The sequence below is a fragment of the Exophiala bonariae genome (genome assembly GCF_035927105.1).
Source record: "Exophiala bonariae strain CCFEE 5792 chromosome Unknown scaffold_17, whole genome shotgun sequence".
Taxonomy (NCBI): domain Eukaryota; kingdom Fungi; phylum Ascomycota; class Eurotiomycetes; order Chaetothyriales; family Herpotrichiellaceae; genus Exophiala; species Exophiala bonariae.
In genome coordinates, this window is record NW_027042492.1 from 363,980 (window position 1) to 381,552 (window position 17,573).

General features: G+C 48.5%; 6 protein-coding genes across 6 annotated transcripts; 3 read left to right on the forward strand and 3 right to left on the reverse strand.

Annotated features, from left to right (window-relative positions):
* Positions 1-3,198: 3,198 nt before the first annotated feature.
* On the forward strand, positions 3,199-4,729 carry LTR84_003742 (uncharacterized protein; the record flags this gene model as incomplete). The annotated part of the gene is made up of 2 exons (XM_064847326.1): positions 3,199-4,239; positions 4,292-4,729. 2 exons carry the CDS (start codon positions 3,199-3,201, stop codon positions 4,727-4,729), a joined length of 1,479 nt encoding a protein of 492 aa, XP_064705047.1.
* A 637-nt stretch (positions 4,730-5,366) lies between these two features.
* On the reverse strand, positions 5,367-7,767 carry LTR84_003743 (uncharacterized protein; the record flags this gene model as incomplete). The annotated part of the gene is made up of 2 exons (XM_064847327.1): positions 5,367-6,626; positions 6,682-7,767. 2 exons carry the CDS (start codon positions 7,765-7,767, stop codon positions 5,367-5,369), a joined length of 2,346 nt encoding a protein of 781 aa, XP_064705048.1.
* Positions 7,768-8,836: 1,069 nt separating this feature from the next.
* Positions 8,837-10,015, forward strand: LTR84_003744 (uncharacterized protein; the record flags this gene model as incomplete). Its single annotated transcript, XM_064847328.1, has 1 exon — positions 8,837-10,015. The coding sequence occupies one exon, from the start codon at positions 8,837-8,839 to the stop codon at positions 10,013-10,015; it is 1,179 nt and encodes a 392-aa protein (XP_064705049.1).
* A 315-nt stretch (positions 10,016-10,330) lies between these two features.
* Positions 10,331-11,293, reverse strand: LTR84_003745 (uncharacterized protein; the record flags this gene model as incomplete). The annotated part of the gene is made up of 1 exon (XM_064847329.1): positions 10,331-11,293. The coding sequence occupies one exon, from the start codon at positions 11,291-11,293 to the stop codon at positions 10,331-10,333; it is 963 nt and encodes a 320-aa protein (XP_064705050.1).
* A 430-nt stretch (positions 11,294-11,723) lies between these two features.
* Positions 11,724-13,345, reverse strand: LTR84_003746 (uncharacterized protein; the record flags this gene model as incomplete). Its single annotated transcript, XM_064847330.1, has 4 exons — positions 11,724-12,055; positions 12,119-12,336; positions 12,391-12,887; positions 12,947-13,345. 4 exons carry the CDS (start codon positions 13,343-13,345, stop codon positions 11,724-11,726), a joined length of 1,446 nt encoding a protein of 481 aa, XP_064705051.1.
* Positions 13,346-14,720: 1,375 nt separating this feature from the next.
* On the forward strand, positions 14,721-17,387 carry LTR84_003747 (uncharacterized protein; the record flags this gene model as incomplete). Its single annotated transcript, XM_064847331.1, has 3 exons — positions 14,721-14,876; positions 14,931-15,599; positions 16,338-17,387. 3 exons carry the CDS (start codon positions 14,721-14,723, stop codon positions 17,385-17,387), a joined length of 1,875 nt encoding a protein of 624 aa, XP_064705052.1.
* Between the last annotated feature and the right edge of the window lie 186 nt (positions 17,388-17,573).

Here is a 17,573-nt window from a genome sequence, read left to right on the forward strand (position 1 = left end):
TACTTATGAACCATTCGATTGTAGGCATCCAAGAAAATGGAGACACGATACATCGTTATGTCGTACAGAAGTCGCCTAGCCGCGACGAGACGGATTTGGTCAGGCAGACAAAGGTTGGTAATAATGCTTCACAGCCCATCAAGAACGCCTGGCCGCTCAATTTAATGCCCCAGGTTGCAGCTCTGCGAAGTGGGGTAACTACCTGAAATCAGGGATAAACTCGCCATGCCGCGAGGAAGACACCGTACCAATATCACTCAGAAGCAAGAGTAATTTAGATGGCTATGGGTTTAATCTCAATCAGACCCCTACTTATGGATGTTGATCATCATGGTGTTAGGGCCCTGGATTTCGGCTGTCGGGACTCGTGGACTGGTTGTATTGAAACGCGAAGGCCTAGACCACTCGCTTCTTATGGCCATGGATCGAAACAACACGGATTATCGGTGGCCACGTCAGAGGAGGAGAATGACTTCTCGCCACATGTTGTCTTGCATACTCAATACTCCGTGATCGTGACGGAGGGCATGTCTACTCTGCACTGCCAGTGATGCGAGACAGCTACTCTACGAAGTCGACGGACGTTCGTTCACTTCCAAGGTTCTCTTGCAATTCCGAAAGGCCTCGGCCCCTTGACGTCATTATTTTCTCCCCCCTCTAGAAGGCCATTGAACGCCCCCGGGTGCCTAATTGGGGGCTAAAGTAACCCGATTCAGGTATCTCGTAAGTGGTACTGCGCTTACAATGCTCATCCCTTGACAGTGTGAGTTGCAAACAGCGTGGACTGTATCTACGAGCGAGAGGCATGTCTCTACCATCAGCCACATACTGAGAGTGCACTATCAATGTCTGAAAAATCCCCCTGAGATCTGGCTATCATCCCGGATTTCGGGCCATGGAACCAAGATCTGAATACGAGGAAACCACACAATCTCTCTCCATATGCTAAGGTGCCTCTCACTGTACCAAACCAAGTATGAGTGAGGTTTCAAAATCAACTGATAGGAGAAGCGCGTGCAGATTCAGACCCCCTAATTGAGCACTGCATGAAATGACGTTGAGTTGATTGGTGCAGGGTAGGAAGGCTTGTTGTGATTGATATTGAGTGAACGGACACAAAGGCCAGCCATCAAAGCTTTGTTGTCTTCTTCGAGGTCGTCTGTATTGCCAGAGGTGTCCAGGGCTGGTCTTTCAAGCCTTCGTGGACCATCCTCTGAATGTGATAGCTTGACTGGAGCCCACATGAATGCGAATTTGAAACTCTTTGTTCTAGTTTGACTGGGTCCTTGCTGCTAACATTTTCCTTAGCTCTGCGGCTTCATATAATCAGGGCATCCGTCGTTACTTACCATCTTTGATGTGCATTGGTGGCGACATGATTTTATCTTGGGACGGTGAGCTGTGAGGAGAGGTTGAGACGATTTGTGCCGGTCGGGGCATCATACTCAGGGTAGCTGGACCTTTATATGTCCAGTTTCAAAGCCTAACTCAAGAACCTGACACACTTTATAACGTCAGGCTTCAATTCGAGCCACACTGTTGTGATCAGATAAACCCGAAGACCGGATAGCTTTGCAGTCAGTTTCTGCCACCCTTCCGATCTCACTCGCCACGAGGATACCACCCACAATGGTAGCGAACAAGAAATGCGCAATCATGGTACAATGAGGAGACTAGCTTTGCATGTATTGATGCCCTTACCAGGCCTATGCCTTTCATCGGTCCCAAAATTGATTTGGTTGGCGAGCAGAAGCGCAGGCCGACGAAACAAACTGGATGTCAACATGTTGCAATTTGAACCGGTCATCGCCCAGACGCAATGCCGCGAGTATTGGCATAAGCCTGGACAACGCGGCATTGCGCTTTGAGACGTGCAGAAGTGGCGGGCTCGCGACGTTCAAATGAGAGGTATCCCAGATGGGAGAAGGTATACCCACATTGACCGAGAGGGCTTCACACGCGCATTGAAAGTTTCGTAGGGCCGGAATCTGACTATCGCTGAATCAAGAACCTGTCTGTGGCTTAATCTAGTACTCTTTTGCACTTTTGTCAGCCAATTGCGAGGGGTGGACCTTAATTACAAGGCTGTGATTTGACAGGGGACGGAGCAGTATAGGTCTCTTAGGGTTTCACTTCTGTCTTTCAGCTGGTGGTCGTGCGTCTGCACGATAGTCGGCTCCAAGCACACGGAATAAGATCTTCTAGTGATAAATATCCGCGGGTCGAAAGGGATTCCAATCTCTGCAGTGGGCAATGGCTGAACTTGGAAGGCGTTCGCTCCGTTCACTTCCGCTCGTGCGTCTCATAGGATGATAAAACAGGGCATGCGAGGGATAGTGGCGATTCTGCAATAAACGCCGAAATGCATAAATGCGGCTTAATCCCGCAAGCTGAGAATATGCCTTATCAAAAATTGCTGCACTTCTGGAGGCTAAAGTGCAGGCCCTTATCTCCCACACTGTTCCAGAATAATGAGCTGTATAGCTTTAGGTGACCCTCTCTTCCATAGTGTGAACTACAGGCAAAGTATCAAATGAACAGAATGTGTTAGACGGATCGGTAAGGACAGCTTCAGCAAAATTGGTAGCCCCCAAAATGCTCACATCTCTCGCCAGTCGTAGGTTTATGGATCTTCGAGAAAGCCATTTCTCCCCCTTCCCCCAGGCAAATTGCGCAAAATGAACAATGTACACATGCACGTGCGAGGCTGAACCCGGATGGCAATTGAGGCGCCTGATAAGATACTCGAAAACAGCAGCACTGACAGCTCATCTCGGCTGAATCAGGCATGTTGTTTCCAGGGGTTAGTTGTTCCCAGCGCTTGAGTATGGCATGCGGATAAGGTCGACCAGGACACCAAAATAACGATGGGAAGAATGTCTGGACGATGTCCCTCATCCGCTGGTGCCCACATCCCGAGCGCCGGAAGGAGGGCCTCTTTCCGCCTCAAAGGTGGCCTTGGCAGCCTGGCCATCCAGTGGAACACGGAGCGCTGCGAAAGCATCACCTTTCTATGAGCAGCCTTTTTGGTAGGTGTTAAGATTCAACAAAACCTCAGAACGGAAGCTTTCGCCCTTGTACGATACGGTCTTCCAACAGCCTTGAACTCGCTCACATTGCCGTTATTATTCCGAGTTGGTGGCTGCTGAAGACCTTGAGTGCAAGACCTTAGACTACCAAGATTACAGAAAGGCCGTGATGGTGGTCGTATTCGGTCTTCCGCTGTTTGCCATTGTTCCTCTCGTCTCCTCTCTGTTTGTTTTGGTCGTCATTATTCGGCGATGCTTTTTCCATCCTCTGTCAAGCTACCCCGGACCGTGGCTTGGGAAGTTCAGCGATCTCACGGCAATACTCGCCATTTTCAGACGACGGAGGGCATTCAAACAATATGAACTCCTACAGAAATACGGCAGCCCGGTCCGCATGGGCACGAACACTCTTTTGTTCTCGGATATGGAGACCTTTGCGCAGATATACGGCCAGAGTTCTGTGCCGTGCTTGAAAGACCCAGAGGCTTATGATGGCTTGTCAGCCACGGGAGAAGTCAATGTTTTGAATGTGACAGACCGACATCAGCATGCACGATTACGTCGGTTGATATCTCACAGCTTTTCAGTAAAGAGCCTTCTCGAAACCGAAGAGTTTCTTACCGAAAAGATCGACCAGTACGTCTCGATCTTTGAAGGCAGAGACGGGCAAAGTGTGAATATTCTCGAGAGAACTTACGAGTTGTTTCTGGATATTGTGAGCCAGCTGAGCTTCGGAGAGTCCTTCGACTGCCTCAGTGGCAAGACTCCGACTGCACATCGTGACGTTCAAGCATTCTTCATGGTTGTCCCCGCCATGGCAATGGCTCCCATTCTCCGTTACCTCCCAATCAAGGCTTTTCGCGAAGGTCTCAAGGGACTTGGTAGGCTTCAAGAATTCAGTAGAGCCCATGTGGCTGCTTATCTGGCCCGGTCTGCAGAAAAGCCTAATTTCGGGCCAAAAGGAAGGTTCCTGCAGAATCTTGCGTTGTCTGTGGATGCTGAGACTGGGACGAAATTGACACAGGAGGAGCTCGTCGAAAATGCGATTATCTTCCTCACTGCTGGCTCTGGAACCACGGCGGCAACTGTCATCTATCTCATCTGGGAATGTGGAAGACATCCTGAGGATAAAGAGAAACTCATTGATGAGATAAGGGCAAGATTTCCCGATCCCTCGGTGCAGCCTTCCTACGACGAAGCATCGAGGCTGGTAAGTCATTCTTCTCAGCATCCATCGCATAACAACGACTGACTCATCAAAGCCATTTCTAAACTGCGTAATCGAAGAAGTGCTTCGCCTTCGAGGGCCGCTCAACTCCGGCGCTCCTAGAGTATCACCTGGAAAAGTAATTGGAAGCAAATGGGTGCCAGAGGGCACTAAAGTCGAGACCAGCAGCTATGCGACAGCTCGAGACCCATCCGTGTTCCCTGACCCTCTGAGATTCAAGCCATCACGCTGGGAGAATGCAACGGAAGAGATGAGGCAGATGTCTCGACCATTTAGTTACGGACCTCGAAATTGCGTCGGGCGGCATCTCGCGGAGATAGGACTCGTGTTGACCGTAACGCGCCTCTATCAGCGTTACGATGTTATCCCTGACTTGAGTATCCCAGCGGAAGATATGAGACAGCTCGACTTTGGTGTTCTGGAGCCCGCATGTGCGAACTTCTACGTTACGCCGCTCAAAGCCACGAAATAGAAGAGTGTTGTGTTCCATCAAATCGAAGAATGCTCCCATTCAGTTCCGACACAATTGCGTGAGCTGCGCTATTCCTAGCGGTAGCTATTGGTGTGTTCGGTGTGAGCTTACTAGTTATGGTTGCAGCAGAAGGGGTGTGAAAGGCGATGGGTGTGGTGACTTCATTATCGTGAAATACTTAGCGATCTCATTGGGGGTTACCTATCTGGACAATTTGTAGATATTTTATGACCCAACTTAAGCCGCCGAACCCCAGTCTTTCGGCCAGAGCACTGAGAGCACTGCACTCGGCGTACAAACCTATTTGAAGTGAATAATGTCAGAGTTTCTTGACAATAGACGCTCCACCTTTGTGGATAGTTCGCTGGACGATCTCCTGCGCGATCGAGTATACAGCACGAAATCAAAGTGATATGTAGTTGCAACACTGAAAAATGGCTTTTTGCATCGTCACAGTAGCTAGCAATGGCCGGGCCAACCGCCGCTCTTCTAACCATCCTTTCTTCCCACTGAAATCTAGACCAGGCCTCCTGGCGTGATTTCTCCGTTTCCGAAAGGTACAGCGCTGGTAGTGGATGTTTCTGCGAGGCGGCTTTGAACAGCATCCAAGGCTTGCTGTCGGCCCTTGTTGGTTTACTCAACCAGCGATTCGTTGACGGTATATCTTCGAAAATCCATGTATCAGGCGAGATACCTCACTTGTGGTCCAGGGCTCAATATGTGTACCCCAATTAGTTTTAATGGCGTCGTTTGCGAAATCGGCGATCAAGGCTGGTTCAGTCAGAGGCACGAAACGGCCCATAGAGCCGCTTATCCCTGGCTGCCCGCGGGATGTCCTTAGAAATTTCATCACCTCGGGGCTCTCTTCGTCATTCAATATGACTTTAGGCATTGTATCTGTCGCGGGTATGGGTTGCTGCGTTCGCTGCATCAAGCCCCATACCCAAAGTACTTCCGTGGCGTGGTAGATGGCAATCACTGGTATATCTGTAAGTGTGCCTGGGTTAAGCATGTTGACGAAACGAAAGATCTGACCAGCGTGCCACATCGCCCGGCGCGCCTGCGGACCTTTGTGCCACCATTCAACATATGGTTTCGCGTCTTGAGCTTCCGTCGCTGTTCCACGGCCAGCATAGTTGGCTATCTCATAGTATGCTGCGTTCAGATGCAGAGAAATTAGTTCTTGGAAAAGGGTTACCTGGGTGTCTAGCCTGTCGAGGTCGGAAAGCTCTGATCTCATCTGATCTGACAGGGTGACCAAGTCTGAGTATCGGGAGTTGAGCACAAAGCCATTCCAGTCCTGATTCTCTGAGTGCAGTAACTCCATCTGGCGATACTCGTAAACTAGCCCCCACAACCCCGCTAGCATCACTGCGGTTACTGCGGTGGTGTCAATGAGCTCCTGAGCTCCCCTGATCAGTTGAGGCTGGCGTAACAGTCTCTTAGCATAATATGGCCATTTGAGTTCCAGCTCGGTGTTATGCATCAATATACCGTACCATTCATCGGCCGTAACTGCTTCCCATAGCCGACGTGATGCAGGAACCGGTCCATTCATTTCAGAATATGCAAAGAGAGGGTTTATATTTCTGGCGAGTGACACGCCGGCGTCGAGGAGCACGGCGAAGTAGGTCAAGCGGATTCTTGATTCTTGCTTAACCCACTTCATCCATTTTTGTTTCAGAGACAATCCTTGAAGTGCCAGAATTTCTTCGGGAGACTGGTACTCGCCAGCTTGGAGCATCTTCCCTCGACGAATCATTGTGACTCCAAGCATTGAGCTGCTCTCTGCAACTTCGATCTTGGCGCTGATGGCACTCCAAAATCCCAAGTATAGTTGGATATAATATGCTTGGGCGACGCCAAGATCTCTGACTGATGTACACTCCTCTTCAAGCTATTTTGGTTAGCGCCAGGGGACTATTAGAAAGTGGCAGGAGGTAGAAGTTTACCTTCTGATGGATAGAAAGCCTAACCAATTCTTGCAATCCGTATCCGAACTTCCGCATAGTGGAACTAGACCAGCATACCGCACCATAAGCCGCGAGAGCACAGAGTAGCTCGGGCCGCTGTTCGTTGACATTGAAGGAAGGCAGGTGCATAAAGGGAATCAGTTGTTTCTCTTGCATGTGAACTAAAGCATGGAGAATGATGCCGTGAAGAACATCAACAAGCTCAAATGTCCTGCTCATTCGTGCCCAGATTGACTTCGAAGTCTTCGAGTAGATCATCACCAGGATTTTGTCTCTCGTGCCAACAGTCATGTTGTCCTTCCCGAGCACTGAGCTCTTGTCACGTAACATTGCCAAGACATCTGATCCAGCAGTAGATGGAAGTTCAAGACTCTCAGTCTCTGAATTGATGTCGTTCGGGCCAGGAATCCAGCCTTGTCGAACTTGAGATGCTTCATAAGCTTCTGTTGTTATCAGCATCGCCGGTGAATGAAGTGCTGTCGAATCAGACACACTATGGTCAATCGACTGGGCGATAGGTGTGGTGATAAAGTCTCCCAGGAATGGTAAATCGAGACCATCAAAATCAATGTTCGGCTCTGGCTGGATGAAGTCGCCGAAGCTAGGAAGATCAAAGGCGCATCCCAGGATGTCGTGAAATGTCACATCATTTGATGTGCTCAAAGTTTCCATCTCGCTCAGTGTTAGACCATACTCGATAACAGGGCCAGGGATACCACTTTGGTCCATATGACCGCAGCCGACGTCGGCAGAAACTGAGCAGGCGGCAATTTCTGCGTGAGTCCCATCTTCTTCTGGTACTTGTGGCCAGCCCATCTCAGCAGTCGCGGAAGCCTGGCCCAGGTCGGTCTCTTCGCTCAATAATACATCTCCATCTACATCCTCGATTTCAACCGCATCAGGCGCTTGGTGTTGCGCTGGTTCAGGGCTTTGATCATAATCGCATGAAATGTTCTTTGCTCTACACCTTCGGCATGGTTTGGTGTCGGTGCATTTGAGCTTTTTGATGGCGCATGGACGGCAAGCTTGCCTAACCCTGGGAGCGTATCTTCCAGAATCTACCATGCGATTAGGACTTTGGCCCGCCACGCCTGCATGTTCATGAGCTAGCGAGTGACGCTTCAATAAATCTTGTCTGGCAAATGCCTTGCCGCAGATACTACACGAGAAGGGCCGCTGCTTTGTATGTGTCCTAACATGGCGGATGAGATGATCGGAGCGAGTATATTGCTCCTTGCATATTGCGCACTGATACACGCTCATTTGAGAAGAAGCATTATTCGACATTGTGTTGGGTAAATCTCCCATTAAGATGCTAAAGTGGTTGTTCTAATAGAATAGAAAGAGACTGATGAACAGGTTGATCATCCTGAAAGCGCAACTTGAAGACTTGGCTTTCGCAGCTTGGGCGCTCGCTTGCCCGTATTCTAGCGTTCTTTAAAAGTGTGGGTGCCCCGCATAACTAATTCTAGCGCTTCGGTAGATACCTAAATTTTCTCACTATTCCACCTGTTTTAAGTAAAAGAGGCAAGCCTTCCTTCCCTACTTATGCCGCTAAGCCTGAGGCCAGCTTATGACGGCAATCTACGGGGTACAAACGAACAGGAAATGGCTCAGCAGTATTGCACGATGTTTGTGCTGCTATTGGAAAGTCATTAGAATGCCTCTAAGAATTTTGAGCCTGAGTAGCGTTTCATGGCAAATGTCTACATATCTCTGATACTCCTACAGGCAGTGGCAAGCAAAAGGTTGTTCATTTTCAAGTACCCTCTCCGAAGCTCTCACCAGGCGTTAGGATCGCCTAAGTCTACCTACACGGTTTAGATCGCCCAACAATGGGAAAGGTCGGTAAACCAGCCTTTCGAGGATGTCAGGTGAGTTCGATCAAAGTGGAATTGGATGCTCGGGCTGAGCTCGGGCCCTCACCCCGGCTTTGGGGGCCACCTCCCGAGGACATCCTGAAGCATTGTTGGTATGTTTGTATTGTGTTACATTCTGAGCCACCTGGCGTCTTTTGGGCAACATATTGACAGAAGAGTCTAATGAAAAGTTTGAATTCCTCGCCCAAAAGCAGGACGCCTGCTAACTTCATTTGCTATCTCGAAGATACCTAGACGTTCCAACATCAACCAGCATGGTGCTACGCGATATATTGATCGCAAGTGTAGAGCCACTTCATGTTGGCCAATTTATGTTTGTTCGCATCGTGACAGACCAAAATGTTGTGGGTTATGGGGAAGCAGGAATCTGGGGTCATATCACGGCAGCGGGCACGGCTATTGCGAGGTTTGCAGAATATCTTGTGGGGAAAAGAGCATTTGATATCGAACATCATTGGAATGTAATGCATCGTTTCAGTTACTTCCAAGGCCTAGCCATCAATGCAGCTATTTCCGCTATCGATATTGCCCTCTGGGACATCAAGGGTAAGACCCTCGGAGTGCCAATCTACGAACTCCTTGGAGGACAATGTCGGACGAAAGCGCGAGTTTATGGACACATCTATGAAAACACCATAGAAAAGGTGTTAGTCGAATGCAAACGGAAAATGGACTATGGATTCACCGCATTTGGCCATATAAATCCTTTCCTTGATGAAGGAACGGACAAAGTCTATTTTAAGACTCATATCAAAAAGATGCAAGACGCAGAGCAGAATGTGAGGCGAATGAGGGAAGTAGTAGGCGACAAGGTCGACCTTCTTATTGAGTTGCATCGTCGTCTCACACCCGCTGAAGCTGTGACCTTCTGCAACAATATACAAGACACATATCCGATGTTTGTCGAAGACCCCATCAGACCCGAAAGCGCCGATGCTATGGCACGGGTGGCGGACAAGATATCCCTTCCGATTGCAACTGGAGAGCGATTCGGTAGTATCTATGAATTCCAAAGTCACCTCGCACGAAATGCACTAGAGTACGCCCGAGTCGATGTTGCTCTCTCTGGCGGAATTACAGGCGCAAAAAAAGTCGCAGCTATCGCAGAAGCTCATAATGTTCAGATCGTGCCTCATAATCCTTTGTCGCCAATAGGTCTTGCGGCATGTCTGCAAATTGCAGCATGTGTACCAAACTTTGCGATTCAAGAGTACGCGACAGGTTTCGAGGCTGGATCGTTCACATCCACAATGCAGCATCTTGGTAGTGATATCGTTGATCACTGTCCTCCAGTGATAGAGGGATTTGTTAACATTCCTAATGGCCCGGGGTTAGGAATCAATCTTTTGGATGATGCTGCCAATATTCGACCAGCATTGGTCCAGCCCATTAAGATGAGGCCACACAGAGATGGCTTCATAGTCGACCAGTAAATCTAAAACTGACACGCAATTGTATTCCAGTATCACTCTCAACTTTCGTTATTGGACGAAGACCTAAGCGCATCACGTTCGTGTAAACCTTTGATATATATTTGATATCTATGGAACCAATCCTGTTATGGTACTCAGTGACCACGACCGCCCCATGTTGGCACGCATCGGACCCGATCAGTCTAAGGGAGCCCTTACATGCTCTGTAAATTTCATACCCTGTATTCCACACGCGTTGTACTTATTGTATCCTAGCTTACGTTCTGGAAAATCCCTGATTATCTTGATTCAAAATAGCATTCAAGATAGCCCGGTTCAAGCTTGCTGAGCCTTTTCCAGCCCCATCAATAGAACGTAAAGCGTAGCCAGTCGAGGAATCCGAACATTTTTCTCACCTGCAATTGCGACAATCTCACCTATGATTGCTTGAACTTCCATAGGCCGCTTGTTGAGTGCATCGGTCATCATACTCGGCTGCACTCCTGGCCAGGGCCTTGACAGCGTTCTGGTAAACTGCATTTCCACTGTTGCGGGTGTCACGATATGCCCATATCCCACACTTGTCGCTACAGCGGCGATCTCTTCCATGACTTCTTTGACAAGCTCAAAGCCTAGAGTTGACGATTCCACCAATTTTCGGTCCGGACATCTAGATAATGCACAAATCGGATTGACTGCTCCATTTGCTACCACCTTGCGCCATCGCTCAGCTTGAATGTCGTCATGAATCATGATGTATGCTCCTCCCTCACGAGCGAGCTCGGCAAAAGTCATCAGTGTTCTTGACGCGACTGCGGATGGATACAGACCGAGATGAAGTCTTTCCATCTCAGAGTGCAGGAAAACGCCAGGAGAGATCTTTATTGTCGGCATGTACGCCACACCTGAGATGATTGTTGCCTCTGGATATGCCGTATGGAATACACGTTCAACGCCTAGGCCATTTTGTATCACGACTATAGACGTCATGCCTGGCGTGATCGCAGGATTGATCTGCTCAATCACCCTTGCTATAGTTGTTTCTGCTGCCTTCGTGCAAATAATGATATAGTCAAACGCACCAGGTGTTCGATGAATGGCTTCTGCGACATTTTGCACCACAGTCGGCCTCGATTGGATCTCTCCTAGTATTGATGATGATACTTTCAGGCCATATTCCTTCACAAACTCGTAGTCGGATCTGCAAACACAGGTGACTTGAGTCCGATTACTCCTCGCAAGAATACAAGCATAAACCGAACCTATGCACCCAGTGCCCACAACCAGGACCTTGTACATTAGAAAGCTGACCCAGAATCACTTGCTTGAACACAATCTAAGTCCTCAGTCTATTGCTTCAGCTGCGATCGAGCGGACTTGTGAATATCAGCAATGCCAATAGCTGCTGTAAGTCAGATTTTCGTTCCGCCTGCGTTCTTGAAGAGAGGGAATAGCAAGATTTTGACGCGGTAAGGTGCTACCCGGGCACAGTTCAGCGTCCTGTTCCGTCTACAGAGACTTGCCCACAAACCCGAAATGGTGCAAATGAGTGAAGAACTTGATCGGATCAAAGATCTCATAGTGATGCAACTCAATAGATGAGTACAGCTCCAACTACTGGCGCCCTACTGACTTTTTTGTATTCAGATAGTGAACCTAGTGTCCCTTATTCAAAGAAAAATGCAAGATCCCAACTCTACAGAGTGGCGCCTGTGGTGTGTTCACCATGTCACGCACTCCTCTTCCACAAATAGATGATCAAAGTCGCTAAGCTGCCGGTTGTGATAGAAAGGACTGGCAGGACAACGAGGACAACACCTGCCAAAAGACCTTGAGAGAAGAAATTCTTGTTTCTTGGCTCTGGTTGGTCATTAGACTTCAGTGGTTGCAAAGCTTTTAGATACAGCGCCTCGCGACTCTGTGACGTTTTCTGAGTAAAATCTTGAAGATTTAATTGGATATTCTCAGGCATTGCGAACTGTGGGCTGGGGATTTCCATCGTAGCACGATCATAAAGTGTGTATGGTGAGAATGCATGACCATCGGGAGCGGCAGGCCAAGCTTTGTAAATATCAGAAGCGTTAGAAAGGGACCTTTCACAACCCATTCTACCAAGCGACTTACCTAGTATATGAGCTGGAACATAATTCACAAAGCTGACTTTGGTGTTAATGAATTGGGCTAGATATTTTGCAGCTGCTGGGTCTGCAAAGATATACAATGCCAGTAAAGCTTCTCGATTAGTCGCATTAAGCGCATCAATAGCATCATCATGACTGCTGGTAGCCAATACCAGTAATGTTGAAGCACTCCAATGCTGTTGAGAGGTCCACAGATCGCGTCTAAGAAGGATTAGTATAATATGCATGAACAATCTCAGCGAAGTGTTCGAGTACCGTTCCGATAGTCTAACAAGCCGTAAACCACTGGCAAGTATATCTTCTTCATCAAGTATTGCACGGTGTTTGTCTCCATTTCCTTGGGGATCGCGTAATGTATTACGTCCATTCTCTCTATCCGTCCGTGAGAACGATTTGGAATGTTCATGCAGCAGTGCAATGAACTTTGCTTCCACAAACTCGTTGACGAGGACACAAATCGGGGCGTACGGCCCTCTTTTTGAAAATAATAGTGCCGACTTGAGGACTTCTTGGGCCGCTAGCTTGAGATTCGCCGTACGGTCAACTATGGAGGCGGCCACCGCGCGCCCCGTAGTCTCCAGATCGCTCTGCAAACCTTTTTGAAAGACTTTCACATTTTGATCGACCACGAGAAAGTGAAAAAGCACATTGAGGTCAGGCCGAGTGCTGAGCGTGAAAAAAGCTGTTGGGTCCAACGCCTCGCGTAAGCAATTCGATAGGAGATATGTGCTAGCGGTAGGGGAGTCTGGCAGCTGGGTGTTTATCAGCGGAACTTTCTCATTGACATCGAGCGTTTGCGTTTCCTCGTTACCTCGATCACACAACATGAACCAGCTGCGATACAGGCATAAAGCACGCTCATGGCGTTGAAAAAGAGACCCCATTTTTCGGGAATTACGTAGGTTAGTCCTACTGAGACCCTTCGTGCTTCGTTGCTTTGCCCGTTTCTGAGACGGTATTCATTGTTGAGATCTCTTTGTAGGTCAAGCTGATCGTAGAAAATTCTTGCTTCGTTGAGTGTTTGAGACATAAGACATTGCGCTTCAGCTACAGAGAAGTTGTAGTCCTGCTGCACGGCAACTTCGATCGCTGCAGAGTGACTGCTTACCCACTCGTGCAATGACCGAAGCTGCCTTTGTTTGTATCGCAAATCCCTCGTACGGCCATCTTGGGCGGTGCTACGGATGACTGTTATCGCATCGAAAGCCATAACCTGTGTCTGCGAATGTTGTTTTTCAGTGAGCTGAATGACAGAAAGATGTTCTCATTCCACCTCAATCGTAACTCGAGAGCCGCTGGCGAACGATTGTTAGGATGGTCAAGATTATGTAGTAACCAATGCTCCGACACACAAGTAGAGCTTAAGCTCCTTGTATTCAGGCTTATAGTGACCTCCCACGAACTCAGTATTGCTTTAAGGGCGCTGGCTCCAACCCCCGGTACTCTCCACGTCAGCCGATCGGGTACCGGGTCCTCATAATTTCCAGCCATGATATGTTTCAGTGCTGATTTTGCTGACAAGGTGAAATTGGACGTTACAATCATATGAGAATAATTTTTACAACAATCTGCAACCACGCGCGGACATCTTCACGGTGGAAAAGGCAACGGCGCCATGTCATCAACAACCTCAACTTTGGCGCAGCATATCATCACGGCTCCGATGAAATTGTCGGAAGGAGAAACACACAAGGAGGATCTTATTTCCTCCCAACCTCAACTACCAACTCCAGAGCCATCTATTTTAAGGCCACGCACAAGTGGAAGCAATCCACCATGGTGGCCAACGGATCATCGCCACATACCCGACTTCCGCCAAGTCAGATACCATCCAGAATGGCGCGAGCTCTCAGGAAACAGTATAGTGGTGGACATTTTCATTTTCACTCTGTTTGTAGGATGTGGATGCCTCGCGGTGAGTACTATAACCTTATGGAATCTTGTACTAGGCTAAATGCCAGCCTAGATGGCTGATCGGGTCTCAAAGAGATTTGGGGTCGGAAATAAATTATTTGAGCATAAGATAGCTGGAGAATGGTAGTGCTGTTTAGTGCATACTCGCTGGAGGCCACGATAGTACTTTTTGAATCTAGTCGATGTCATACACCAGTATCTCATTGAGCCAAAATTATTATTAGTTTTCTTACACCAACTGAAATCGACACAAGTTTTCAGATATCTGCAACGTTCCAAGACTTGAATCTGCCACTGTTATAGGCTGGCCGATATTTCTTCTGTCCTCCAGCAGCTTGATTATCTGAGAAATCATAAGCCAAAGTGCCTTACACATCTTGGTGTTTCTCTGTTTTGGATATCTCATTTACTGGTCACTTGAGGCCATAAGACTTCTCGACCAGACCATCGCTTCCTGCAATTGCCAGGGTGGACACTCAAAATTTCTATGCGGCTCCACTTGAACTCTGGGACACGGGCGTCCGAGAATGTTGCCCGGCTGAGCTAGTTAAAAGCCCTCTCAGTTAGGTGGGTTACCCACTTGCCCTTCCTCCGGGGGATGTGATAGTTCTTCAGTACGCCTCTGCTATCTTTTGCAGAAACATCTCCATTTCCTACAACATCACACAATAATGCAATCTAACAAGCTATCGCGCAACTTTGCGCCAGTCCTATTGTTTTCCCATGGTACTACGATGCTCACGGGTGAGGAGTCCCATGTACGTGACTACTGGAGATACCACGGAGACAAAGCTCTCAAATATCCTGTCAAAGGGATTATCATGATGGTAAATACGATCCCGTCAACCTTAGTCTATTTGACGTGAAACCAATACATCTAGGGAGCTCATTGGGAGGTTGGCGGACGGAGAGTACATGTGGCTGCCAATCCAGACCCTAAGCCAGAGCGGATTGGTATGGTCAAATCAGCAACATGGATTCATCATGTTGCGAACCCAGACATACCAACGGCGCATAGATGCGTTGAGTTGCTCAGGGATGCAGGTTTTGACGCGATTGCCGACACGCAATTCAACTGGCTGATCGACACCTTTCCCATGCTGATAAGAATGTTTCCAGGGGGAATGCCTCCAGTTACGATCATCTCCTTGAATTCCTTCTTCGAGCCACACTTCCATCTCGAGATCGGACGAGTCCTAAGGCCCTTACGACAAGAGGGGTACTTATTCATAGGGTCTGGTGGAGGTGTGCACAACTTGTACCGCACGGACTGGAAGTACAACGCGATCTACAGAGACAATTTCGCCCAGGAAAAACCACCAGATGCAACCCACCTAGAATTCAGACAAGCTCTAGAGGATGTCATTTGCAAAAACGGCGGCGGCCCAGAGCTAAAGCGTGGAGTTATCCGCCTCATGAAGCATCCGAACTACCGCGATGCTCACGGCACCGATGATCACTACATGCCCACCTGCTTCGTGGCAGGACTGGTTGGTGAGGAAGAAGATCGTGGCGAGAAAGCTGTTTTGGGGGCAGAAGTGTGGGAATTGGTAAGCTGCGTCTCTAAATGTGTTTTCATCATAACTTCCACGTGAAACCTTCTAACATTGAGGAAACAGCGAAACCAAGCTGAAACACAGTTCAGTATTGGTGAATGGCCTTCAGAGGGCTGATAGTCTAAATATGCAGGTTGAGGTCGCCTGAAAGATTTGACACTGGGCCGTGTGTCGAATATGTTCGATTGAGCGCCAACTTGCTTCTATGAAGAAATTCAGATATAGATCATGACGATTGGCCACAATAGCTTCATCAACCAGTAGGATCTCAAAACCTATGTATTTCATTAAGTTTGGGATCTAGAGCCGGGAAACTGTTTCCGCTTTGGAGTGATACTCGATTTTGTTGCGTCTATTCTATGCTTCATCTGTACAACATGCTCTGATGCAATGAGAAGGGCCAACATCGTAATGGCAGCTCTTTCCAGGCGTGTCGAGCAGCAACTCGGAGTCCTGAGGTATTGTCTCCACTGAAAGTCTTCCGGCCCCGGCCCCACACAGGTGCAAAAGTTGGAACCGCATCCGAGATCCATGAATCCCATTTTCGCGTATCTGCCGACACAGTAGAGGCTTCCAAGATACTTGTAAAACTCATGTTGCCAAGGCGTGTTGATCGATGTTGTGAATCGATATTAACTCAAGCAAATCTTTCGTCGGTTCTTTCGTTTAATTTGGAAGCAGATTACCTGACATCTGTGAACGATCATGACGAAGAGGATAGTCTTTTACCAGTACGGACACCCGCCAGAGGTCCTGAAGGCAGAGGATGGTCCAGAGCCGGACGAGCCAGGTCCTGGCCAGGTGGTTGTAAAAGTCAACAAGAGACCAATCCACAACGGGGATCTGCTCGTGGTCTCTGGAGGCCACGATCCGATCAAACGTGAACTTCCGACGAACGGGTACACCCCTGGTTGCGAAGGTGTGGGCATCATCAGAGCTCTCGGGCAGGGAGTTGAAGATGAATTTGGGCTCCACATTGGAGATAGAGTGTCATTCTTTTCCTTAGGAAGCTGGCAGGAACTGGCCTTGGTCGAGGCAGAGTACGTGACAGTGGTGCCACACGATCTAGAGGATGAGGTTGCGGCTCAACTCTTCATCAACCCTGTCGCGGCCATGATGCTCGCACGCCTCGTGGAAGAAATCGCAGCGCATCCACAAGCTGGGGTCTTGAAAATAGCTGCAGTCAAACACGTCGTGGAAGATTTGACCGCATCAAAAATGGAAGCTGGTGTTGTCCTTTTGACGGTGGCCGGATCAACCGTGGCGAGATTGGCGGCTGCAACCCTCAAGGCAAAAGGTTTCACTCCCATTGGTCTCGTTCGATCGGCAACATCGGCAAAAGCGTTAGAGAAAGCGACAGGTATTGATATGATCGGGTTCGATGGCGAAAATTGGCAACAGGAAGTCCGCAAAGCTGCGGCTGGGCGTAGAATATTTGCAGCCATGGATGCCGTTGGGGGGAAAATCGGAGCGGAAGTGTTAAGCCTTTTGTCACCAGCGGGTACTCTTATTAGCTATGGATCATTGACAGGCGAGCCGATTCCTGTCGACCATGTTCATCTTTGCATGACGGCGAAAAGGATTTGTGGCATTGGAATGGTGCATTGGACGCAGTTGTCATACGAGACGCGTGCTGCTGACATGGTGAAGCTGGTACAAATGGTCAAGGAGAATCGCCTGTTTTTCAAAGTCGCTGGGGAGTTCCACTTATCAGATATCTCCGAAGCTATACACCTTTTTCGAAAGCCTGGACGTGATGGTACGGTCCTACTCATAAACTAGTAACAGTCGGAAAGTTGATTATTGACTCACATATAATGGTGTATGAATCTTGCTGCTTTCGACTTTCGATCACAATATTCCAGATTGCACATTTCTCGCTTTTATTAAGCTAATGATCGACAACAATTTCGATCCATGAGTCGAAGCTTATGTTCTAGAGAACTTGATTAAATTGCTTGGGCTTAT